At 38.9% G+C, this 26,687-nt stretch overlaps 2 protein-coding genes across 3 annotated transcripts in view; one reads left to right on the forward strand and one right to left on the reverse strand.

The window, feature by feature from the left end:
- ano10a (anoctamin 10a) overlaps positions 1–15,478 on the forward strand; it is an 83,158-nt gene extending 67,680 nt beyond the window's left edge. Inside the window, exon 12 of the transcript XR_015510579.1 lies at positions 14,498–15,478. The gene's annotated coding sequence lies outside the window, so the exon portion shown is untranslated. The remainder of the gene's footprint in view (positions 1–14,497) is intronic.
- The window catches only part of snrka (SNF related kinase a), an 80,355-nt gene continuing 53,988 nt past the window's right edge, over positions 321–26,687 (reverse strand). Inside the window, 4 exon segments of one of the 2 annotated variants that reach the window (NM_001193327.3) lie at positions 321–1,360; positions 1,603–4,372; positions 8,825–8,959; positions 15,950–16,162. In NM_001193327.3, coding sequence (NP_001180256.1) covers positions 3,037–4,372; positions 8,825–8,959; positions 15,950–16,162 — 1,684 coding nt within the window. In that variant the 3' untranslated portion in view covers positions 321–1,360; positions 1,603–3,036. 2 annotated transcript variants of the gene reach the window in all.

Below are 26,687 nucleotides of genomic sequence, written 5' to 3' on the forward strand. Positions count from 1 at the left end.
ATATAAAAATCTAATATTATTGACTGTCATCATGGCAGATGAAATAAATCAGTTATTAGAGATGAGTTATTAAAACTGTTATGTTTAAAAATGTGTTGAAAAAAATCTCAACTAAACAGAGATTGGGGAAAAAAATAAACTAATAATTCTGACTTCAACTGTGCGTCTTCTTGTTTGCATTCTTGTTCTCATTTTTAAAACTAACACATAATACTTCATCCCCATCTCCGGTGTCTAATGAAAGTAATAATAGTTTTACTTTCAGAACAAGATATTCGCAGAGACAAAAACGACAAAAGGACGATAAAAAAAAGTCCAGGTTTAAAGACAACATATTTCACATTTAATTTCGGACATCACCATAGCTATATGTAACTTTTAAAGACAAGTTTCAGCAACAGAACATTTATCCATTTTGCTTCTTCAAAGGTGTTTTTTTTTTCTTTTTCTTTTAACGTCAGTACATGGTTTGGTCCTGTAACATTTTTGTGGTGGTTCTTCTCCTCTGAACGAACGTGGATCAGTAATGTCAAACGCACAACACATGCACATGTCGTTTAGCTGTTTACATTAGGGTAGGACAAAGTCAGAGACTAACATTATGCATACAGCACTGGGTTTTTTTTTTTTTCCTTTTAAACCTGCTCTGTATTTGACACTCATATCTAATAAGGCTATATCACAGCTATGAACAAGAAGTCCAACACTGCATTTCTAAGTGTAGAGCACCATATTTACACCAATATTTACACACTTTTATTTTTAAAAACGAAAAAGACAAAAACAAACAGAAATACTTAAGATAAATTTGGGTCAAGTGAGCCATTTGAAGGATGTACAGGCTTGAAATATAAAAACAAAAACAAAACTGATATTTACATATAGCTGCAACTTATAGCTTAGCTTATTGCAAATGCCCTTAAAATCTCACAACCGATCACCTTTCACACTCGCAGTCCTGTAGAGCTTTATTTCTATGCCAAGTTGATGGTCACCCGACGGCCAACTCTTGAATAAAAAGACTGACCATCCGCTGAATAGAAGATAATCCATTTATGTTGTCAAAAAAAAAAAAAAGCCCCGTTTCATTCCATCCAACGAGCCGGTTTAAGGCTCACATCCAAAACAGCATTTTAAAACAGCAGTCCTTTAAAAAAAATAAACTTTTAAAAAAATATATGTACATACTTATAAACAGACCCTAAGGCCAGTCGATTCTGAGACTGGTATATACAGTAACTCGAAGCTGAATTGTACAAGAACAACAGTGGTGAGAGAATAAACGACAACGATTTCTCAAGCCAAGGAATCACTTCTCTCCATTCAGATTTTATCTGTAATAACGACGTTAAGAAATAGGAGAGGGTGCTCGCTGCAGAGCCATTTGAGGAGAGGTGAGCTCCAGAGAGGGGGAGCATGAGCTGTCGCTCCTCCTCCTGTAAGCTGTTTTAATGCGTACACCAACCCCACCCCTAACCCTACCCCCAGTGACATCACTCGTAGAAGAAGTGCAAAAAAGGTGGAGCTCAAGCTTAAGCTCCCCCTCTCTGGAGCTCACCTCTCCTCAAATGGCTCTGCAGCGAGCACCACTTGAGAAATAGGGCCACTGGCTTAACGATTCCCATTAAAATATTCAGAACTACACCAGCTGAATACTATCACTGTCTGCGGGTTTGATTTTACTCCGGCAGAGACAGCATTGTAAAGGCTAATTACCCCCACTGAGCTTTGAATGGTGTTTAAAGTATCCTAATTGCAGACTCTACTTGCACCGTAGTGAATTTGTAAGTTTATAATTCGATAAGAACGCATTGCATTTACGTGTGGGTGTATCCACAGTGCTGTCTGGGATGCAAATTTGGGAAAACATTATTACTTAAGAGGGCATTTCGCATGTGGGCTTGTTAAATCGACCAGCTTGACTATAAATTGCACTTAAATCCCAAACGTTTCCTCAAATATACAACCAAACCAAACCGTGATGTAGATTAAGAACATGTGGAACGTGTGAATGTCGTGATATTTTAAGAAACAAATACAAGATATCGGCAATAATCATAACCTCCTTTTGGAAATTCCCTATTAAACATTTCCCTTGTTATTGCAACTGATTGTCATGAACCTCAATGTTCATCTATACCAGGGGTCGCCAATCTCTGTCCTGGAGGGCCGGTGTCCCTGCAGGGTTTAGCTCCAACTTGCCTCAACACACCAGCCTGGATGTTTCAAGTACACCTAGCAAGACCTTGATTAGCTCGTTCGGGTGTGTTTGATTAGGGTTGGAGCTAAAATCTGCAGGACACCGGCCCTCCAGGAACAAGTTTGGTGACCACTGATCTATACTAAAGATTATCAACGGAAACAGTCAATAGCACTTTAAAAATGGTGAAGCAATCCCAAAATGGTCGTTGACTTTAAGACTGATCAGACAGCACTATGAATTAAAACAAGTTTCGTTCTCTACTCTCACTATTGCTTTTACTGTATAACCATCTCATTACAATCACATCGGGGCTTCCATTTACAAAATGACTTGTGGTATCTATAGGCTGAACTTCTTTTAAGTGCTTGTTTTAAAAATCGCCACATCTTGCTCGAACATCCTATTGGTCTTATTTAAATTCCAGTTTATTAAGGGTCATTTTACACACACGGCTTCCGCAAATCTTGATTGATTGAGTGGCGTTGGAAACATGGAATTCATGTTCAGAGCATTTCATTTCAAGGGCTATAAAAGGACAATAACCAGAAATAAATACCAAATTACACTAAAGTCTAATTGGGCAAAACAATAAAGACACAAAAAAAAGTTCAGACTAGCAGCGTGCACTTCATTAAAAACCAATGGGTCCAAGAGAAGAAACTTAATAAATAAGTTGTGAGAATGATTAAGACAACATAGAAGGCAGGTTTAAAGGTCAAGTTGGGATCAAGAGAGGTCATATACAGCTACTGGTGGAGAACTCAAGTCATCATATGCTACAAATGTGGCAATAGGAACGATCCGACTCTGTGAACCAGCCGTGAGCCGTGCCGTCATATGACCTGGCAGCAGCTGGCCTGGGCTGAGGCACAGAGTAGCCCATCCCTGGGGCTTCGCTGGATGTTCACCGAGATGGTCTTTTCACACAGAGGTAGCTGGAGAACATTATTTTTCAAGTTCAGATTGTTCTCTTTGACCAGGCCAAGTTCATTTAACATGACTGCTGTTTGGTCTTGATAATGCTCCATTGCACCAACGCCACCATTCAAGGCAGGGTTGATAACTTTATCTAGACTGTTGTTGGAGCCAATGCACATCTTCCAGGAGGACTTCTCCTGGACTTTAACGCTGGACAGGCTCTGAGGATCAAGGATGAACCGTCCGCCACCACCTCCTCCAGAGCTGCGATGCTGAAACTGAGAACTTAAGCAGAGACTCATGAGTTTTAGACTCTCTACTAGTTCCCCTGCGCTTCGAGCTGCACTACGTGATGAGCCAGATGAAGCGTTGTTGTTGTTGCTGCTGCTGCGGGAGCAGCTGGAAGGGCCTCCCTGTCCTTTTGTACTTCCACCACCTCCACCGCCCCCTCCTGCACTACCACCACTGCCTCCCCCTGGAGGACTGCCCTTGTCTGGTCCTGAGTTACCTTCCCCAGGTGGTTTGCTTTGGCCTCCGCTACTGCCACCCCCATTACCCCCAGAGTTTCCAGGTGGACCCTCACTACTGTCCCTGCGGTTCCAGCTGTAGGTGAACCCCGTGTCTTTGTCTAGTCGTCGACGATGACTCTCTGAATCATCATCACTGGTTTCGGAGCTTGAGCAGCTGGAACCACGGCCCTGACTTTTGCGCCGGGGGTAGCGCTTCTGTGCTGTACCTGGAGATGTCATGTTCATCTTCAACCGGCTGAGCTTAGGTGGAAGACTCTCGTCCATGTCAAAGTCATCATCTGATTCTCCTTCCTCCTCAAAGATCTGATTAAGCACTGGGGCACTTTTTCTAGATGTCAGCCGGTTGGTGATGGACAGTGGTTTGCGCCGCAATACGACCTGTGTGGGCAACGGTGAAGGCTCCTGTTCTTCTTCCTCCTCCTCATCTTCTTCCACTCGAAAGAGGCAGGTTCGTTGCTTGGCTGAAGCAGATGCAAGTGGGGCCATGACCCCAGGCTTAAGGGGGTTTGGTGGCAGAGAAGCAGGTGCAGGAGAGCTGCTGGAAGCTTCGCAGATCTCCTCTCTGCGGCTCACTTCCAAAAGTCCTTTATTGCGATGACCATTCAGCAGGTTCTCTGCACTGCGAGCTGGAGACTGTGGACCCCCAGCATGACAAATAGATGAAGAAGCTAAGCTGTCCTCAATGTCCTGATGCAAGTCATTTTTAGTTGGCCATGACTGCCTGCAAAATAGAAAGACATGCATATTAAAAACTTGCCTTAAATTTACTCCATTAGAGTAAGAAACCTAAAGTTTTAAATAAGAGCTGGTGAATATTAAGTCAAAGCCTTTAAAGCAGGGGTCACCAAATTGTTCCTAGATAGCTAGTATCCTAAAGAGTTTAGCTTCAACCCTAATTATACACACCTGAACATGCTAATCAAGCTCTTACTAGGTATAGGTAAAACTTCCAGGCAGGTGTCTTTGATTAAAGTTGGAGCTGAACTCTGCAGGGATACTAGGCCTCCAGGACTGGGGAATGGGGACTGCTGCTTTAAACTTCAAACTTGATTCCTGGAGGGCCACAGTTATGCACAGTTTAGCTTGAACCCTTATCTAACACACCTGGTCTAACTAATTAGGTGTTCAAGACTGCTAGAAAATATTAAGGAGGTGTGAGTAGGAGCTGGTTGGAGCTAAACTCTGAATAGCTGTGGCCCTCCAGGAATTTTGAGACTGGTACTCTAAAGAATACCATAGGAACACAACTCAAATGTTAAAGGCAGCCAAACTTGCTTCGCAAGCCAAGCACTCAAATAAAGAACATAAGGTGATTCAAAATATCTCTGAATGAAGGTCTCTTGACCTTCCTGCTAGAGCAGGGGTCACCAATCCTGGTCCTGGAGGGCCGGTGTCCCTGCAGAGTTTAGCTCCATCTTGCCTCAACACACCTGCCTGGATGTTTTAAGCATACCTAGTAAGACCTTGATTAGCTTGTTCAGGTGTGTTTGATTAGGGTTGGAGCAAAAATCAGCAGGACATCGGCCCTCCAGGAACAATTTTGGTGACCACTGTGCTAGAGTATTATGTACGCAGTACAGTGTACTTTTATACAAGTCACTTTGGAATGACGTTCTCTAATAAGACGATACTTGAAGCTCTTGAAAGAAAGCCAATTTGTGAAGCTCTGTTGGTCCTGAATGGTTGTCATAACCACATTAACACTCCATAAACTTCATGTTGGTATGACGACACGCCAAACAGCGCAAACACAAATGTAGCAAATGCCTTGTCTGAATAAACAAAGGTATAATCACACTTCTGCGCAAACAAAATAGCAAAGACAATCAAGTTTAGTAAAATACTGTACAGCGAAGTCCGTTTATTTTTGGTAAATACTTTGTTACGATTTCAAGGAGACAACATAATAAACTTAGACCAAGTCTGGTTTATGAAACTATTGTCATGTTTACAGGCTTGCTGAGAAAGAACTTTAAACATCTCCATATCTCTTCATCATTGAGAAATGAGAATTTCTAAAATTGCCTTAAAAAAGCTGTAGCAAATAATGCTGTCAACATGTGAAAAATCACAGCATAGCTTCAAGATTTAACCTCATATACTGAAACAATGTTCTTCTAGACAGAATTCATAGTCTACTAAACTATATTCTCCATTAAGATCAATAATTACTATTCCATGTACATTCAACCTTTAAAATCTTTCTGTTTATAAAGGGTGTACTAATAAACGAGAACTAAAACAGTGAATCGGTTTACCTAAGGTTATAGTCAAATTACACGATTCTGTAAAGAATCTGAGGGGCTCAGTTTGTTATTAGATTCTTATTCCCACAAAAACACATGCCACCCTCTTAAGATCCTGATTGCATCCTGAGGACTCTTTCCCTTACATCTTCCCCACTACATCCTCTCATTTCTTCCACTCCCTGCTCCTATCAAAAAGCATCCACAGCCTCACTGCTTTTCTAGGTCAATCCAAAACAATTTCTTTTAAACACATTTGTCACCCGGTGCGGTGCTCAGAGGATGTGCCGGCTGTCCACACACAGAACAGACAGGGATCCTGACATTCAGCAGATCTGACCTCTCAAAACCTCTTACAATGAATCCTGCCCCTCTCTGAGCACAGAAACCTCATGAGAGACAACAAACCTGCAGTTAACCTGTCTGTGTACACTTGTAAACTGATTTGAAATATATTTGAACATTCAACAAAAACATGTATTCAAACTGTAAAGAATGACTTTTTCAAAGACTAATTAAAGCTGTACCCTATTGGGAGAGTATGTACTGTAAATCACATGGTTGTCTGGTACCAAACAATACAAGTTCGTTACCAGTATCAATATGCAAATGTTACGTTTTTACATTCTATTTGTTTTGTTACCATGTAACCATGCACCTGCATTCCTTAAGGTACACTAGCACAACAGGATTCAGTCTGACCTTTCAAGAAATATAAATCTAACTAAAAGACCATGAGAATCTGCACCAAACGAAATCCAAATTTCATTTACTCCACCAATTTATTTTACATCCTGCTACAAAGTAAAAAAAAATTTGCCATGTCAAAATAGAATGCAAAACCAATTTTGGGGAACGGGTACATAAGTGACTAAAACAACTCAGTTTCGATTTGGCCTGTTGGCCTGGGTAACCCAGGAGGACTTAAATCTTAGTTCATAACAAAATTATATTAATAATTACTCCTCTCATGATGTTCCAATCCCCTTGAATCCTTTGATCATCTTCGTATGATGAATATAGATATTTTAGATGAAATCCTAGAGCTCTCTCTTCAATAAACAGTGACATCAAAACGTTCAAAGTCCAGAAACGGAACCAAAAACAGTCAATGTGACTTCAGTGGTTCATATGCAATCAATCTGTGTCAGAATAGGGTGCACATTCGCAATATGTTGTACCAAAAATGCAGGGTGAATGTGCGCCATAACCAGATGCAAAAATCAAAGATGAGCAAAGTCGTTCTTTAGAATAAACATAACATTCTTGGAAGTAGAGGTCTGCACTGGACAATTTTTTTAGTCCTGCTCCAGTAAGGTTTTATTCCGCACCCGACTGTTCCTGCTGTTTATTTAGTCTTTGTTCACCCGCTGCCTGCTTAGAATAATTTTTTACCCAGCCCAACATTCATTCATTCATTCTCTTTGTCGGCTTAGTCCCTTTATTATTCCGGGGTCACCACAGCGGAATGAACCACAAACTTAACCAGCAAGTTTTTACGCAGCGGATGCCCTTCCAGCCGCAACTCATCTCTGGGAAACATACACACACACATTCACACACACACAGTCACACAATACAGACAATTTATGCTACCCAATTCACCTGTACCACAAACCGGGAAACCGAAACACCCGGAGGATACCCAAGCAAACGCAGGGAGAACATGCAAACTCCACACAGAAACGCCAACTGAGACGAGGCTCGAATGACCTTCTTGCTGTGAGGCGACAGCACTACCTACTGCGCCACTGCTTCACCCCAGCCCAACATTTCCCGCTAAATTTAGATCTGGTTTCCAAAATCTCACGTTGAAATTGGGTACTACCAAAAGAGAGAGACAACAGATAAAACCGTAGGTTGTGCATGGATTGTATGGATTGACTGAAATCACATTGAATGTTTCAACAATGTTTTTGGTTCCTTTTCTGGTGACCATTGCTGTCTATGGAGGATGAGGGAGCTCTAGAAATTCATCTAAAATATCTTAACTTGTGTTCCAAAGATGAACGAATATTTCATGGGGTTAAATTGACATGAGGGTGAGTAATTAATAACAAAATATTTATTTGGGGTGAACTATCCTTTTAACAATACAATAAGGAACTAATGCCGAGTTCAGACTGCATGATCTTAGCCCCGATTTTGACTCGCTGACAGGTTTGGAGAAATTGCAGACAAATACCTGAAATCACAGGCAAATCTGTGCTCGTTCACGCGAGTCACAATCACACAGTATGAAGTTTCAAAGACGCGATCTGAGAAAAACGCTGATGAGTCGCCGAGGCCCGTGGGATATGTCATCAAATCACCAGGCTTTCTCTGATCATGCTGTGCGAATGAGTTTTGACTGAAAATAACATTAGCGATTACCTACAGCCAATGAGAGAGAAGCAACAACAAGTGTGGGTATCTGCAAGTCAGCGGGAGCTTGGGGGAGAAGTTAAAAGCGCTCATTTTCAGATTATTTGGCCTCACGAAATTAGGGAAAAACTAGTGTAAATTTGGCAGGAGCACCCGTGTCTGTTTGACGTGTCATTTTAGCAATACCACAACTGGGTCTAAACAAAAAGATGAGAAATTGCTAATTCCCTTGAAAAGCCAAGTGAGCAAATATGTACATTTTTTTACCTCATTAAAGGCTTCTTTCTCATTATGTAGGTAATATTAAAATATGTACCATGTGTTTTTGGTTGCGAGATGTAGTTTGAACAAAGTTGTTAGCATATCTTCCTATTGTAAAGTCATTCAGTGTGAAACCCTCTGTCTGTGATCCATCTTGCAGTTTAAACAAAGCAGTGACAAAACGCTAGCTCAGACAGTCATGCAGTATGAAAACATCAGAGACACGATTACTTTAAAAATCATGCAGTCTGAACTCGGCATAAGTAACATTAAATGGAGTTGCAGAGCAGAAATGGAAGTACCTGAATTGGGCCTTGATGTTGCTGGGACTGGAAGAACGAGGTTGCACCTCTTTCTCCTGCTTTTCTCTCAGGATCCGTTCAGCCAACAAGAAGTAAGTAGCAGTGATGTGGTTGTACTTGTTTGTCTCCAGGGCTCTGGGGGGGCGGTAAAGAAAAGTGAACGGACAAGTGAGGAGGGGATACAGGCAGTGTGTGAGGGAGAAACAGCTGTTTAGGTTTTGGTAGCTTGTAAAACTCCAGGATTCTAACTAGAGAGTCATGTTCAAAAGGTCTTGAGTAGTGCCCTACATTTTGAATACCTGAAACTAAAATAACTATGAAGAATCTCAGAAAGCACACTGCAGGTGGGACTATCGCCGTCCAACTTTTCGAGACGGTGAGTCTGGACATGTTAGGATAGACTACATTGCTTCTTAAGGGATTACAGGCAAGTTTAAAAAATGAGTTCATATCACAGCAACAATCTTTCGGCAAGGCTTGAATCTAATATTTGACTTGTTAGTGTTGGGTATGTTACTTCAAAAAAAAAAAAGTATTACATCATTTAAATTGTATTAAAATTACGTTCTAATTGCTGAAAAGTATTTGAATCACTTGACTCAATACTACACAACATTCTTACAAATCTCAAAGCACACATAATACAAATTAAACCCTTATAAGTATTGAACAGCCTTGTAGATTTATTAAAAAAACATGAACAGGGCAAACATAATTTGTTCTGAAACCAATTGAGAGTTTCCTTGGCTGTTTTGGATAATTGTCTTGCTGATAAGTCCACCATTTTGGTGTCTTCATCATCTAGTAATGCATATGTTTGGACTAAAGCAGCTAATATTAATGTACATTGAGAAGGGGCAGAATTTCAAAAAACTACTAAGATATTTCAGCTGCTGTCTGAGCTTTCCATGCCTTTTTACACCTCTCTTTCTTCATGTGTTTAATGCTTTTTAGCCCCATCATTTCATTTCATTACATCTAACTTCATTTCTAAACTAATTAGTTTTGTTCTCTTTGTATGACCCGTGCTCATTGATTGGTTCAGCACTTTATATACTGTACATATACACTAACGCCCTATTTACACGTGGCTTCAGCGTCAACGCTTGACTGAAGGCGTCGTCATAGCATCGTCAGCCAATAAAATTCTGTCAGCAATAGGCCACTGTCTAGTTGGTGTATTTGCATACAGCGATTTGATTGGCTGACGGATCCACAATGCTGTTCAGCAACGCCTGACCTCACCCATTCAAAGTGAATGGGAAGCGTTGACGCCTCGTATAAATGGGGCGTAAGGATTTAACATGAGCTTCTGTTTTGAGTTAACTAACTTTTTTTGTTTGTGAATCGAGAACATTTTGAAATATGAAATCTCTATTTTAATGCAATCAGCCGGTACACCATCGTGAGGGTCTCTTTAAGGTGAATCGACTGCAGTTTCTCATAGTGGGGTTCCTCAGCAGCCGGGGAGCGCGATTAAAGACATAAAGCAAAGACTGATGGCGGCTTTATACTGTCACCCAGCACGATTCTTTCTACAAGACTGTACAGCAGAGTCTTACTATATTGGCTTCGTGCTTACTATATTGGCTTTGTGACAGTGGGATGAACTTCTTTTTGTACCCTGCTAATAATAAAATCATTTTATTTTACAATAGCCTACATGGTCACAAGACAGCAATATGAAACATTAAGTTTGAGATTAAAGATTGCAGTGTTACACATTTTACTGATATATTGAAATAAATTTAACCTCATCCAAAACTTTTAATCTTAAACCAAATGTTTAATTCAGTCAAAATCTCCTAAGGTCGGTGATTAAATCAAAACAAGAAATACAATTGTTTAAAAGTTCAGATTAAATGATAATACATGTATTTTTGCACCCGAATCTTAAATTATTTTGTTAGATTAGTTTCGGGTTTAACTTTGGCACTGACTAATCTATGGTATATGCATATTAAATATAATATTGTTAAGCATCCTATAGAAAAAATTCATTTAAAAGAGAGATCTGCGAGAGGTGTACTGTACTAAAATCATAGCTTTAATCAAAAATGTGTATTTATTTAGGGGTCTAAGAGTTTCTGAAATGTAAATGCATCACTAACCTTACAATATCCATTATACATCATTATTAAGCTTTCAGTTTACTGTATTCAAGTTAGAATTCTATTCACATTTTTATGCTTTAGTGCCCTTTGTTGCAATGCTGAAAAATGTAAGAATTCATAGCATAACTGTGCTGCATAATTAACTGCATCTTGACATGTTTTAGTCAATGCGAAAATGTGTGGAATAAACTTGCTTCGAAGTTTTCATTTTTGACATATGTAAAGTATTTCTCAGGCCTAAGATTTTGGCTAAGAAATATTATTCGAGAGTTGTAAACTGCATTAACTCATGTTGACTTCTACAATTGTCCCATCTAGCTTCCAGCAAAGAGATTGGAAACCTTTTACACCAAAATCTTAAATCTGATTACATAAGCCAAAAATACTAGTCTGTGAATTTTCTTTTCTTTTTCCAATATTTCTAAAATGATCAGCAAAATAAGTCCAAGGCACTCGAAAATTTTGAAAAAAAAAAAAAAAAAAATATATATATATATATATATATATATATATATATATATATATATTTATATATATATATTAAAAAGCCTTTATTTGACATGGCTATTCCTTAAAACTGCGCCTACGCGTTTCGGCAAACACTTGCTTTCATTAGCGATTACGATGGTTACCTAAATGAAGGCAAGTGTTTGCTAAAACGCGTAAGCACAGTCTTAAGAATCCCTGAATCCCTTATCCAAAAAGCACTGATACATTAATTAGGCTAACCCTGAGTACTTTTTGTTTGATTTCAGATTTTCACAAATGATGTTTAACAGATTTTTCACAGTATTTCCTATAATATTCTTTCTTCTAGAGAAAGTTAAATTTGTTTTCCTTCGGCTAGAATAAAAGCAGTTTTTTGTATATACATTTTATTTATAAAATATATTTTTAAAATCCTATTTCAAAATGACTAATAATATTGACCTTAAAATAGAAGTCTGTATTTTAATGCAATCAGTCAGCACACCATTATGAGGGTCCATTTAAGGTGAATCGACTGCAGTTTCTTATAGTGCGGTTACTCAGCTGCTGTGGAGCGCGATCAAAGACATGAAGCAAAGACTGATGGGTGCTTTATGCTGTCATCCAGCATGATACTTTCTACAAGACTATACAGCAGCACAATCTTACAAAAGTGTTTGCCGAAACAAGTAGGCAGTTTTACGGAATAAACATGTCAGTAAAGGCTTTTTAATATTTTTTTGAGAGTCTTGGACTTTCTTTTGCTGTTTATTTAGATGAATTCCTTACTCAAAGAGCACTGATACATTAATTAAGCTACCCCTGAGCACTCTTTGATTGATTTCGGATTTCCTAAATGATGTTTAACAGAGCAAGAAATGTTTCACAGTATTTCCTGCTATATTCTTTCTTCTACAGAAGTTTTATTTGTTTTATTTGGACTAAAATAAAAGCATTTTTTTAAAACCATTTTAATGCCAATATTATTAGCCCTCCTAAAGGTTTATGAAACCCTCAAGTACTTTTTTTGAGATTTAACATATTTGTATGTGTTGAGCATTAGTTAGCACCTTTTAGCTTTAATTGTGAGGAAAACTGGATAATTTTGAGCTTTTGTCAGCTAATTTCAGCTTCCGGGTTTAAAATTATTTTTAGGACGGGATCAAAATGATGTGTCAGTTTCTCATTGTTATTCATAGTGAAGTTTTCTTATCCTATAAGAAGACCCGACTTCTTAATTATTCATGAGAGCACGTGCTTTCTGAAGGCAAGGCAGACCTGCCAAGCTGTGAGACCCAATGACTGGGTAAGACCTCGTCCACGGACTCCACATGCGGTTTCCATGATCCACGGGGTTTGTTGCATGTTTTTTCCCGCGATGCTGTCAGGGCCGATACAGCAAAGCTGTTTGTCTGCAGCAAGCATTTTTGTTGGGAAAGCAGTACGAAGAATGGCGGACTGTCTTTATTAGTTGAGTTTGTTACCATTTACACATCGCCTATCTGTGCTGCTGTGTTCACCTATGTTTAAAACCCTCCAGATTACCGGCAGGGTTAGCGGTTGGAATAGACAGGGCAAGAGACCTGCTACACTGCTGTCCACGGTGTCTGCATTCAGACCTGGGGATTTAGGAGGAGAGAAGTCCTCATTTATAGTGTTTATATAAACACACTTATCTTTATAATGATATAAATTGTGGTTATCTGTATATGAAATTACGCATAACATATGTAGCAGGACATTAAACTACTGTTTATTTCTTTGCATTTTAACTTTGTAAACTATAAAATTCATGGGTCTCCTCAAGGTTTCTGTCTCATTTTGTGAGCTAACTGACAACAGTTGTTCGCCACCCTCTTTCTCCCCTGCTCTGCCAGCCACGCTCAGTCCTCCCTCTGCTCACAGTGCTTCACGCTCATCATGATGCATCTTTTGAAAATATTCTGAGGTAGATTTGAACTGAAAGAGGAAGGTTTCATGACCTTTCAAGCAATATTTCTTTCTCGATAGTCTATAGAACAAACTATCGCTATACAATAACTTGTCTAACTACCCTAGTTCATACCTGTCAACCCTCCGGTTTTTCATGGGATTCTCCCCTATTTTACTGTTCTATCCTGCTATCACCCCGTAAAGGTATTTTCCTCTATTTCTCTCGAATTTTCAGTCCTTATCTAAACAGCCGAGCCTCCCTATACGCAACCCATACCGCCGAACCACCAGGGGTCGCCCCATGTTCTAAAACGTGAGTCTTCTGTGCTTTCGCTTTGTTTAGGAATAAAAACACTTATAAATAAATACTAAAAACGGCGCGATTCCATTTCCTTTTGATTACAGGAGCCGTCGCCCATCCTATACAATCCTCAAAACAGTCATATAATGGTGCATGACTGTCAGCTGACGTGCACCACAGTAATAAACAGATGCTGTTTCCCAAACGGATTCTATACACGCGATCTGGCTTTCGGGTGCGTGTTTAAACAGACAAACAAAAGTCTTAAATGAGCATAAAATGTAAGGAAAGCAGACGAATGCTTTTATTATAACGTTAGATGTGCGCATTTTTAAAGTGACACCTGTTATTTAATGTAATAAAAATCTTAATAAATGAGATTCATTCTTTGCTCTTTAATCAGAATGTATAAGTTATACAGTGGAGAAACGGCTAATGAGATTTGATAGCTTGATTCCATGTCATAATAGCTATTAATTTCAATAAGCTGAACTGTTTGCTAATGTATTTGCTGCTAATCTATTTATTTATTTTTCTTTTGTTAATAATAATTTTAAAACATATTACTGACTATTTAACTGTTTATTTACAATGAAACAGCTCCAAATAAACTTTAGTAATTTGGGTATTTTTTTAAAAGGGTCACGAAACACCAAAACACATTTTTTATATTTCGCACATTCACTTATATTTCGCTAAGAAAGTGTAACTTGGTTGTTTTTGCGTTATTTCAAGCAAATTCGTACTTTCGGTTTAAAACAAATTTTTAAAGCTGCGTCACGGTCATGACATAATAGCATGTATTTCAGTGTGCAGACTGGACGTCTGTGCCAGAGTATGTCTTATTACGTCTTACAGTGTGATGCATTAATGCATGAGTAAGGCTTGGTTCAAACCAATCAGCGCGCTCTATTGTGCAACTTCATTAATATTCATTACTTTCATAGTGTTAGACGACAGAGACGCCACATTGTGTTGGCAAAACAAGCGTGAAGTGTTGCTTTTATAGTTTGCTGCAGTTAAGTTTTGTTTTCATTTTCTCTCTGTGAGAGCTCAGAGTCACGTGTGGATTAACAGTGTACGCGACGCTTGACAACAATAACTTGCGTGTCTAAGGAGGATTATTGTTTACCTGAGAGCTGTTCTCATCTGCAAACGCTGAGATCCGGATTCGCTTGTAGTCTTCTCTTAATAAAGACGCGGCTCTAGTTGCTGGTGATTGTCCTGTCTCTACAGATTTGGTAAGTGAGCGACCAGTGCTCTTTGTTTTTTTCAGTTTGTTCGTATCGAACTAAGTTAACTTTTGCACCGAGTGTAAACATGTTAGCACCACAACCAAACTTTAACCTTGTGTAGGATTTTCGCCGCATTTTGTGACCGGAATAACACACGCGGCTTTCTGACACTACCTGCCGTGTGCATCTAAGTTTCCGGGAAATGCAGAGTTTTTTTTTCTCCCATTCGCCGTGCGGTATCAAACATTGCATGAAAAATACACGCTTACAGCTGTTCCTCGTATCAAATATCTCGTTTGTCGCGAGGGGCATGAATGAATTCCCTAATTGAAAGAGCCAAACTGCAGTGAAAGTACACCATTTAATAATCTGGCAAGTAATTCGACTACAGATGTCCATGTAAACACAGTCACTTTGTCCCCTGTGTGTGTGTGTGTGTGTGTTTTGACTCGCGCGTGTCCAAATAGACACTCCCACACCATCCCACTTTTCTTTTTCCGACACTCCCCCCTAAACAGAGTTGGCACGCCCACTTTTCTGACTTTTTCCAAAGTAGAGGTGTGAAAACACCCTGCTGAAAAAAGGGGGTTTCATGGCCCTTTAAGGAGGGGGGGGGGATCCCTTATTATGGTGGGCATATCCCTTATTTTCACATCCCAATGTTGACAGGTATGCCCTAGTTAACCGAATTAACCCAGTTAAGCCTTTAAATTGCACTTAAAAGCTGAATACTAGTATCTGGTAAAATATCAAGTAAAATATTGTGTACTGTCTTCAAGGCAAAGATAAAAGAAATCAGTTATTAGAAATGAGTTATTAAAACTATAATGTTTAGAAATGTGTTGAAAAAAAATATTCCTTCCGTTAAACAGAATTTGGAGAGAAAAATATACAGGGGGCTAATAATTCTGATTTCAACAGTAAATCTGAAGACCTTTTCTTTAATTTCAATAAAGTTCTGCTCAAGTAATATAAAAAAATAACAAAAAAGCTATTGTATCTGCAAAACATTGGCCCTAGGGCATCCGAAATCTGTTTCATAAATCTGGATCGCAATACTACAACAATTCCTTACTCGACGATGGCTTCTCTATCTGCGATATCTCCCAGGACCATGCGCTGGATGATGCTGTTGTGTTCCTCTTCAGACAGATTCTTATGAGACACCAGAGGAGTGTTGTATTTGGTGGCTGGAGATGGATCCACCCCTTGAAGCCACGCGTGGCTCTCGATCTCCTCCAGCGATGCTCGCCTCTTTGGATCCCTTTGAAGCATTCGGTTTATCAGGCTGTGAAGAGACGAGGATGCACATTAGTTTGAGTTATTATGAAGGTGAAGATGTGATTACATCACCATTTTTCCTGATAAATACATTTCTAAAATACTGCTAACATGAAATCACACCAGATAATTATAAAAACAAACTATCCGAACTGGAGATTGGTGATGATAATAGTGATGATAATAGTTAAAAATGGCAGTCTGTTCATGTTTAGGCTGCAGACACATCATTTGATGCTGTTTTTTCCGACTTCCCTTTTGTTTTTTCCGCGATTCACTCTCGCATTTGTTCTTTTCTGACAGGACCAGATATCAAACCGCTTCAATGATCATAAGCAGGTTATTAATATGAGCTCAAGTAGTTTGTTATTTCAAATATACACAAGACCGCAAGCTCTTTAAACAAAGCGAAACCGCTCGCACATTTAGACGGGCTCGTAAAACAACAACAGGGCACAGCAGATTTTGAGCTCGGGTCGACCATGGCTCGTAATTATATGTATATAATAGGGCTGTGCAATTAATCGAAAATCCGATTTCGATTTCGGCTTCTAACCATTATGAAAAACCATTAATCGAGATAAACGATTATTGCATCATATATCAAAAGCGCGAAAGACTGGGTGCTTATGTGTGTGTGCAACACGCGAACACGCATAAGCACGAGGTCAGCATTCGGTCTCATTCGCACACTGAGGGCCTACTCACACTATGCCATCCGTACCATTTTACCGGATCGTTAGAGAAGTGTGAGTGTGCTGAATCGGGCTCAAGCACGGTTCACTTGGCCGGCCCTGGCCCGGTTGGAAAAGGTGTGCCTGAGCGCGGATCACTTGGGCTTTGGCGCGGTACGCTTGTGTGTGAGTGCAAAACGCGCCAAAGCCCAACACTGAAAGCGAGACGTGACTTTTAAGGGACTGTTTCATATGGATTTATTAATCATTCTTACTGTTCAGTGAACGCAAACTGCCGTAGTTTATTAAAGACGCAAACCCCTCACAGCACGCCAGCTGCGCGCCTTCAGCAGACCCCCTCATTCCTGCAGCACGAGAGCTTTATGATTGTTTATGAGCGCAAAAAGTGGCGGATCTGTTCGGCGAAATATCTGACTGCGTGTCACCGCATCCCTAAGGACTGTTTGGCGAAATATCTGACTGCATGTCAATGCATGACAAACGACTGAAAGGACATAACTAGAGAAATCTCCACTGTGCTACTGGGTGAGAGCGTATGGCAAGCCGTTTTAGCATTTAAACCTTGTTCTGACTATCCATAAATATATTTAGAGATATCTCTAATTATATTTTGACTAGTCATAATTTTAATTCGACTAGTCAGAATGACAATTAGAGATATCTGCAATTACAATTGTACTAGTACGAATTCAGATTGGAGATATCTGCAAATATATTATGACTAGTCATATTCCTCCATTGACTTCCATTGAAAAATATTTGCAGATATCTCTAAATGAATTTACAGTAGCTAACAGTATGTAGTACAGTATGACAGTAGCTAAAAGACCAGCCTCCTTCAACCTCCTGGTATCTGAACGTGTAGAAAGGACTTTTTATAATAGTTTTCTTTACTATTGATTTGTAAGCAATCAGCATTATTCTTTACATCCTATTGTGAACCTTTATTTCATTATTATTTGCGCAGGCCTACGCTCTTTTGATGTATGTTTTTGTTTCATTTAAATAATATTGTTATTTGAGGATTAATATATCCTAATTGAGTAAACACCTACAATTTAGTACGTCTGTGTTTTTTTCTTTCATGGTTATTGGACATTAATAGTGTTAATATACATACTGAGACGATTGGCACCGTAACAGTTACCAGTGCAACCCAGCTCTTCATAACACCTTTTATGAATTTTTATTACTCATTATTGAATATGGTTGATGAATATCATGATTATTATTATTATAATTGATATCAGCTGTATGTACCAGCAATAAACAGTTGTATTGCTTGATTTGTATGGTGTATGGACCTTTTATTGGTACCTTCTCTTGTCGATTAGCACACTTGTCTCACTTAAGTAAAAATTGAAACCATACTAAAACATTTTTGGTATGCTAAAACATTTCAGATCCTCATAATTTGGGCATACCAAAACAGTACCCTTTGCATGGGTGCCGAAAAAGTGGTAAGGTACCGTACGCCTTTTGACAGTGGAAACAGCCATAAAGGCTTTTCGAACCGTACCGTACCACTCAGTGGAAACAGGCCAATTCTAAACCGTGAATAGTTTGTACCGTTGCACGCCTAGTGACACCCCTGACAATCAAATCAACTGAATGCTAAGCTAGCCATCTTGCATGGTTCTTCACAGTAAAAGTGAACAGAGATTGCAACATGCTTGCGATGTAGCCACAGAGGGCTTTTCTATCTTCAGCTGAGGAGAAGCCAATAACACTTGTATTAGCCGACTGAAAATGACTGGAGTTGCTGCTGTTGTTGCGAGTAGCCGCTGAGAGAAAGTTCGACCGGAGCGCATCAGCATTCAGCACACGTACATGACAAAATTACATTCCAACCACCATGAAAGAGCCGGGGAGATTCAGTGGGCTTACAGCGGCAGTCTGAAAATCATCACCGCTGAGCTGCAGAGGCAGTCAGCCTGCTCTACTGATTATCTCTATGCAAGAAATTTGTTAAGGCAGAGAGAGAATAAATAGATACGAGAGAATCTGCCCGTTTGTCTCTCCTTGAATATGCTGCCAGGCTCTTATCGACTGCCGTTACATCTGAAATTTCCATTCTGGAGCCTAAAAAAAAAGGGGGGAATCGGAACAACAGGACGCTTTTAGAGCAGAACCGAACTGATTAAAGCCACCATTTCTCCCAGTCACAATATGATAGGAGGGATGAGACTGCAAACTGTCATGATGACGTCTCCTCTGCAGCGTCGCAGGAATAACCACAGTCATTGGGTATTCTGGCAAGAGTGGCTGTCATTAAAGTAACATAATGAGAGGGCAATTATCAAAGGCTGTGGGACAAAATAATGAAGTCCAGATGTAACCTTTCAATGTCAATAGGGCTGTGCAATACAACGATACATATATTGTATGGACAAGATAAAAAGTCTATTGTTTCATATCATGTTCAATCGTTTATATATTGCGGTGTCACAAAATACATTGATTATGGTAATACTTTTTCAAAGCACAATATTCTACGCCATTTAGGGTTGTCACGATACAGGAATTCGGTACTAATCAATACTGGAATTTTAAAAACATCCATTTCTGTCTAATATTGTAGCACGTTCTTAAACGTCACTGTTTTGCCGTAGTGTTCACGTGCTCAACAGAAACGACCGGGAAGGTCATCAGTTAACCGAACTCACCACTGTTCACTGCGTTTAACCACAGATACAGGGACACTGGAGCATTTTAAAGCCGCGATTCATCAGCGGATCACTCATATGTCAACTCATAGACAAACCAGCTGATCAACCTGACTTTAAAAAGCTCCAGTTTCCCTGTATCTGTGTTCACTCAGTAAACAGCGGTGAGTTCCGTGAACCGATGACTTTCACGCCCAATCACTTTCATTTCCGTTGAGCACATGAACACAATGGCAAATTAGCACTGTTTACGAACGTGCTCAATAGCGCTCAAATGTTCGCAGGAAATGGACGTTTTTACACATTTCAGTATCATCACCGCATCACTACATCACGTTATTGTGGGTCCTATTTTATTATGGGTCTATTTTTATATGTCAGAAATGTAAAAATAAAAAGAGAGACTTGTTTATACCTACACACAGTTCTGTCCAAACAGCTTACAAAAGATGATTTTCGTCATAGGTGCCCTTTAAACTTGATTTAATCGGTCGACGATAACATCGAGATAATCATTGTGTGATAAGGACAGCTGTTTGTGTCAGATCTCAATGAACTTCGGCTGAATGTAAAAGCAGTGTGTGAAACTACGACGTAACATGAAGAACGTTTGGAGGGAAAACACCTCCACACTTCCCTCATAACAAGTCAAATGTTGGAAATAAATCTTGAATCAATGAAAGCAGTTAAATCTTCTGTTTATTCAGCAACCGCTATTTTCTCTAGGGGATTGCCTGGGTTTCTTTACGTGTATTTGAACAGGTTTGTGGGTTTTTGAGAGAGCGCCCTCTGGTCTTCGGAGGGAATTTACACCATATCACATCATGTTTCCTTGAGAAAATGTGCAAGCATTTGCGATTTCAATTCGATGAAGTGAAAGTTAAATGAGCCCAGTAAAGTATGGTTTTACCCGTGGTCCTTACTTTTACTCGTTGCCGTTCTGATGTATCGCCTGCGTTACATAGCATGTTTATTGGGAAAAATTGTAAAACATCGTCACCTTAGAATTTTAAGGTTCTATCTGGCATTTTTGTCAAAATTTAATTATTGACATTCTAATTAAATGACAACTTATTCAAATTATGATTTATGAAAAGATTTTTTTATAAGTTCTTTACATTTTAAAGACAGTTTATTAAAAAAAACAAAAACAAATGTTACACTCATATTGTCAGTTGTATGCAATGCCACATCTTTGAAGCTCAATATCTCAAAATCATTCAGAACGCAGATAAAACCATATAATTCCAAGGTGACGATATAACGGCTTCCCACAAAAAGACTTAACATGTCATATATCCTTTAAAAGCTGAGATTCTTGTGATTAAAAATATTACAACCATTTTAAGACACAATAAACATAGCAGACACAATTTGTGTATTTTTCAAACTGCAGATAACCGCAGAAACAATAACAAAACTGAACAAACTCACATTTTATGCCTCCTGTCTGTCCACAGATCTATAACATTTTACCAAACAGGGTGTATTTACACTGAAACGGGTCGAGCCAATCCAATTCAGTAAATATTTAGTCCACAACCTATTTATATGCCAATAAACATCCAAGGAATGCACCGCTATCATTTCAAACCAGTTGCCAGAGCAATCAAATCTATCCATGATGTGTTCGGTGGTGTTGCGTCTTTTTACATATAAACATTACTACTATTTTGAAAGGAAAATGGCTGCTGACCCTTTTACCCTTTTGATTAACGTATCATTTGAACCAATAGTTGCTTCTAATAGGTGTCAATAGTCTTCAACATTCAAGGAGCGCATAGCATAAGAACTGGTTCCGTCCTCGCTTTGACGGTCAATAGATCAATCCAATTACAAAGGACTTTGAAAAGCCGCTGCCTTATCTGATAGCCAACAAGCATCTGAAAAGATTAATATGCAGCTTTAGTGGGAAAATTCAACCTACCCAGCACAGAAGTCTGTTTGTAAAGCGCCTTAGTGACTGGTGCGTTCCTGTGTAAAGAGTGTCGCAAAAGAGTTTACATTGGTTGGAGGTGAAAATGACAAAGAAAATGGGCAAAACAAAGTTCTCGTGTGATAAAAGTTGTTGAAAATTGTACTTGGGCGTCAGTGATGAATCAGAGGAGAATGTTTCTGATGAATGGAGTGATGTTTCATCCATTGACTCGGTTGCAGATATATTTATGAGTGTTTGCACACACACATTTTGAGTGCGTGAGAGCGCTCACACACACAGTAGGCATCTATTGCTTCCAGCATCCAGGGGGCAATTAGAGGTTAGGTGCCTTGCTCAGGGGCAGCTCAGCTGGGCATCGAAGATGGAGAGAGTCCGGTTCATTTATGCCTCCCATCTTACATTCCTGCCAGGACTGGGAGTTGTACCTACAATCTTTCAATTACAAATCTCTAACCATTAGCCTACAACTGCCACAAATGAATCACCCAGCCCTACATTTGGGTAAACGGTCTTTTGCGCAACAATTTCAAAATCCACATTCACAACTGAAAAGTGGTGCTGGAAACATAGCTTTCCCCTTGCCACTCTGCAGTTCTCTTCAGTGCTGCTAATGTCACACCATTGTTAAGCTGTTCAGTCAAACTCCCTGTTTATTACGACAAAATAAGCAAACAATCTACTTCCTCCAAACAGAATCTGTCACCAGGAAAAAGGGCACTCCTTAGATTCATGGCCAGCTATTTATGTTCAGCGCATCATCGCTTTTAACACGTTCGTCTATGAAAAATACATGATACACTACAGCTTTCCAATCCTGCCATCCACGATAGCAAACCATTTCTGCTGCAGAAAGAAAAGGCTACAGGGCTTTTTCAAAAACACTCATTACTACTCTGTGAGGATTTCTGCTCTAGCCGTAATATGGAAATGACAATAACGTCTAGTTGCAAACTAGGTCTGTGGCCTCTCTTAGAAGGTCATTGCGCTACTTAACTACTAATGTACTTATATCTACTAAAGACAAGCTTTTATATAAGGCACTAGTTCGAGTAGTCTGCGGCTGGAGAGGTGGAGGGCTGCCTTTCAGTTCAATAGTTTGAATTTCACATGCAAATCGAATGTGTGAAAACAGAGGTAGTTGTTTAACGAGAGTGAGAATATTATGCAAGCAGACAGTGACTAAATTAATCTGCCTGACACGGTCGCCTTAAAATACCCAGTCTGAAAATCCCTGAAGATAAAAACCAAATCCAGACAAAAAAAGAGAGAGCTTAAAATGGAAATGAGAGACTATGAAAAGCTGAAAGTTAAAATGATGAATGAATCAAATCAAATGTTTAAAACTGTGAAATATAAAATGAGAAAAGGCTGTCAACATTGGAAGAGTACAATATACCCAAGAGAGGTATAGAAGTTTAAATATCAATTTAGTTAGATAAGTATTTCGAGTTCTACCTGATTTCTTCCAATATCTACTGACCTGGTATAAGACTAAGAGATTTCTAAGAACAAATAACATCATTATTTGTACTTTTTGAAAGGAAAAGTGTCTCAATTTTCAGTAAAAAAAATCAGACAAAAAACAAAAACAACTTTAGTATAAAAAGTAGGATTTCAACGATATCGATAACCGATAACTCTTCCGATTTGGTGGCCGATAACCGATATATATAGAGCGATAAATATAAATATTTAAAATTGTTTTTTTACAGTGAACGAATGATTTTATTTTAAAAACGTCATCAAAGTTTGAATGATTTTATGAACAGCCTACTCAAAGCAAAAAAATGCTATAATTTCTAAACTGCAAGGTGATTATAGAGACTATATTCACGATTTCACATAAATCAGCATGTCAAAAATAAACTATTTATATTCACATAGCAAACTAACATGTAACTTGACTAATGCATAAAAATAATAGGTTAAATACAGTGGTGGAAACTACTTGCTTAAAAATGTAGTGCGAGTACAGTTAAAGTATCTGTTGTAAATATTACTCAAAGTATGAGTAAAAAGAAGCCCTTTCAAAATGACTCAAGAGTGGTGAGAATTACGCTGTTAAAAGCTGATGCATTTACATGTAATTTGTGGATGTGTGTAAACGTAACATTCTGTAGTGCATTTAGTTATTGCCCAGCAGGCAAACAAAGACGTTAATAGGTTAAATGTAGGTTATGACGTCAGGTGAACAAAATTCAAGTCTAGCCAGTGTCTAACGACAACATTATTTTGACGCCTAATAACGATGTCAAATGACGTTGATACTTGCTTTATTTTAGGTTGCGTTAGAAAGTCGCACATCGAGCCAACATCTTAAACTACCGTCACATTGATGATCAATACTGACATTTATTCGTCAGGTATGGCAACCAAAATCAAACATCTGATAGACGTCATAGTTGTAACTTCCACACAACGTCAAGCTGTAACAGCTGTAATCAGATGTTGATATTTGGTTGATTTTAGGTTGGACATTGGAGATTGACATCGGCCTGACGCTGGGTTCTGTTGTCAACCTGATTTTCAGTTCTAAACAAAATGCAACATCCCCACAACATTGGGGTACAATATCATTCTGACGTCATGGTGATGTCTAATGCCTGCTGGGTGTTAAAGACCATTTCGGTCATCATCAAGTAAACACGTCCTCTTCTCATGAGTGCATCTTAAGGGTGCTTTCACATCTGTAGTTTGCTTCATTTGGTCCGGACCAAGGGCAATAAATGATACATTGTTGCATTTTCTGCCGTCTTTGGGTCGTTTCACACCACACTGCTGGCTTTGGTCCTAACCAGTTGAAACGAACCAAAATGCAGTCATCTGACAAAATCCACATCTCTCGTTGGCCAGATGTTGTTGAACATATTTCCTAAACTGCTTATTGATTGGTTAGAATTCACGCGCGGGAAAATGCCAATAAACTCACGAAAGTAAACAAAACAAAATGTCGTTTTTACTCTGGACGTTTTTACTGCGCTGACGGATTGTATGCCTGCTTTAGACAAACTATACATTTCGAGAATGAAGCACGGCTGCGGCTGGAAAAATTAATTTTTAATGCATCGCTCGTCACTTCAGGAGGAGGCTTGTATTAATTTAGGTAAACTGCGACATGCTCGGCTTGCAAAAATATTACCAACGATCCATCAGGTAATGTTTTCCCCTCTCTCTCTCCGTTGGTAAAGCACTGTCAACAAAAATTTTTCCTCTATATCCCATAATGCACAGCGCATCGGCCTATGGCAGCTGGATTAGTCCAAAAGGTGCAGTACTTTTTGCGGTTGGACCTGTTTTAGTACCGATCATATTCTCACCACAAACGAACTACTTCAGGGTTCGTTTGAAAGCGTACCGAGACCACCTCTTCAAGCAGGTCTTGGTACGCTTCTTTGGTCCACTTTTGGTGCGCACTCGAGTACGATTGCTGCATTCTCACCTGCCCAAACGAACCGCACAAAACGGGAAAACGAACTCTAGTGCGAGAACTAAATAAGGCAGGTGTGAAAGCACCCTTGAGAGTCTCAGCGTCAATGCGTGTAAAGATTTTGGACATCTTTCTGGACACTTTTAATGCTTCCAAACAGTTTGCTGCAATTTTAAACTGGCCAAGTCTTGAGGTAGTTCATTATGATGCTTTATATTGAGTGGACAGTTCCTGTGGAGTTACCATACAAGTACACTTGTATCACAAGGTGAAACCTAATGCAGCATTAGTTCTGCCATACAATGTTCACAAGGACATGATATGCAAACAGGAGTGTAAGTGGAAAAAAAACAGCAAGTACATATTGTTGTTACGCAATGCACTTACATAATTCTTGATACAGATGTGTACTTTCTTAGTGTTTTTACCAATGTCCTGTTACACATTTGAACTTACACATCCTATTCAGTGGGTTGTCACATGTGTGTGGTTACACCAGTACTACACAAGTAAATACTTTAAACCAGTGTGTACATACACTGTAGTTACATACTACTTACACACCTAGTTACGATGTAAGTTCACAGATATAAGCGACTATATAAAGTGGGACCAAAATGACGTTTATCGGCCGATAAGGATAAGGATATTTCATTAGTTCTAGTTTTTAAAAACCAAATCAATCAATCAATCAATGGTGTGATTTGTCATATTCCTGCAGTGGATTCAGGTGTGTGGAAGCTGAAAGTGCTGGATTGAAGGATTGACTCCAACTCTCTCTCCAATGCCAGACTGCTGTCAGCAAGCACTTCCCTAGAGACTCCACACACCGCCAGGATCTCCAGCATGGCAGCGAGCCCTGATAAGACTCCTACTCAAACCTAATAATCACTCCATCGCTGCTGAACGCTCCAAAACACTGAAGCAGACCACTGCTACCGTCCAACCACACATACTAAGCATTTTACTTGCAACAAAAAGTGCATGCATACTCTATACAGAGGCTAAATATAAAGAGAGGAGAAGCATAAATTAATGTTTCTACTAAAATATGATTAGACATATGCCAATATACAATACATCAATATATCGTGATAACGAACATGCACAATAATAATAGTAATATCATGGACACTTCAAAATACTGTGAATAATTATATGTCATTTAATCTTTTGGTGTGGGTTTTAAGAATATTTATATTTTTTGTATTAGCAGTGGTAGTTCATCACAGCAGCAAATATTTGCAGACTTGATACACCTTAATATCTGTTAAATAACCGGAATTCTATACATTCAGTATTTAGTGATTCTGTTTATTTACGGTTGTGAACTGCATTATGGGATGTTGATCTCTGCTCTGTCGACTTTTGATGTTGAACTTTTAAATCTACAATTTAACAAAGTGACTTTTATTAAAATTTGAGCAGTTTGAAATAATATAATGTATAAAGAATCATATATAGAGAAACAAGTTGGTAAAATAACAGAAAATGTACAGGCAGTATGTTACAAGATTTTTGTAGTGTAATATACAACACCAACTCAAACAATATATCACTTTAAACCAGGGGTTCTCAACCTTTTTTGCTTTGGGGACCATATCTTTTTCCAATCGATTTTTGAAGGTCCATCTGTCCATATACAGTTGAAGTCAGAATTATTAGCCCCCCTGAATTATTATCGCCCCTGTTTATTTTTTCCCCAAATTCTGTTTAATGATGGGAAGGTTGTTTTTAGCACATTCCAAAAGCATAATAGTTTCAAAAACCTATTTCTAATAACTGATTTATTTTATTTTTGCCAT

This window comes from Danio rerio, chromosome 16 (assembly GCF_052040795.2).
Source record: "Danio rerio strain M-AB ecotype USA chromosome 16, GRCz13ab, whole genome shotgun sequence".
NCBI classification, from domain to species: domain Eukaryota; kingdom Metazoa; phylum Chordata; class Actinopteri; order Cypriniformes; family Danionidae; genus Danio; species Danio rerio.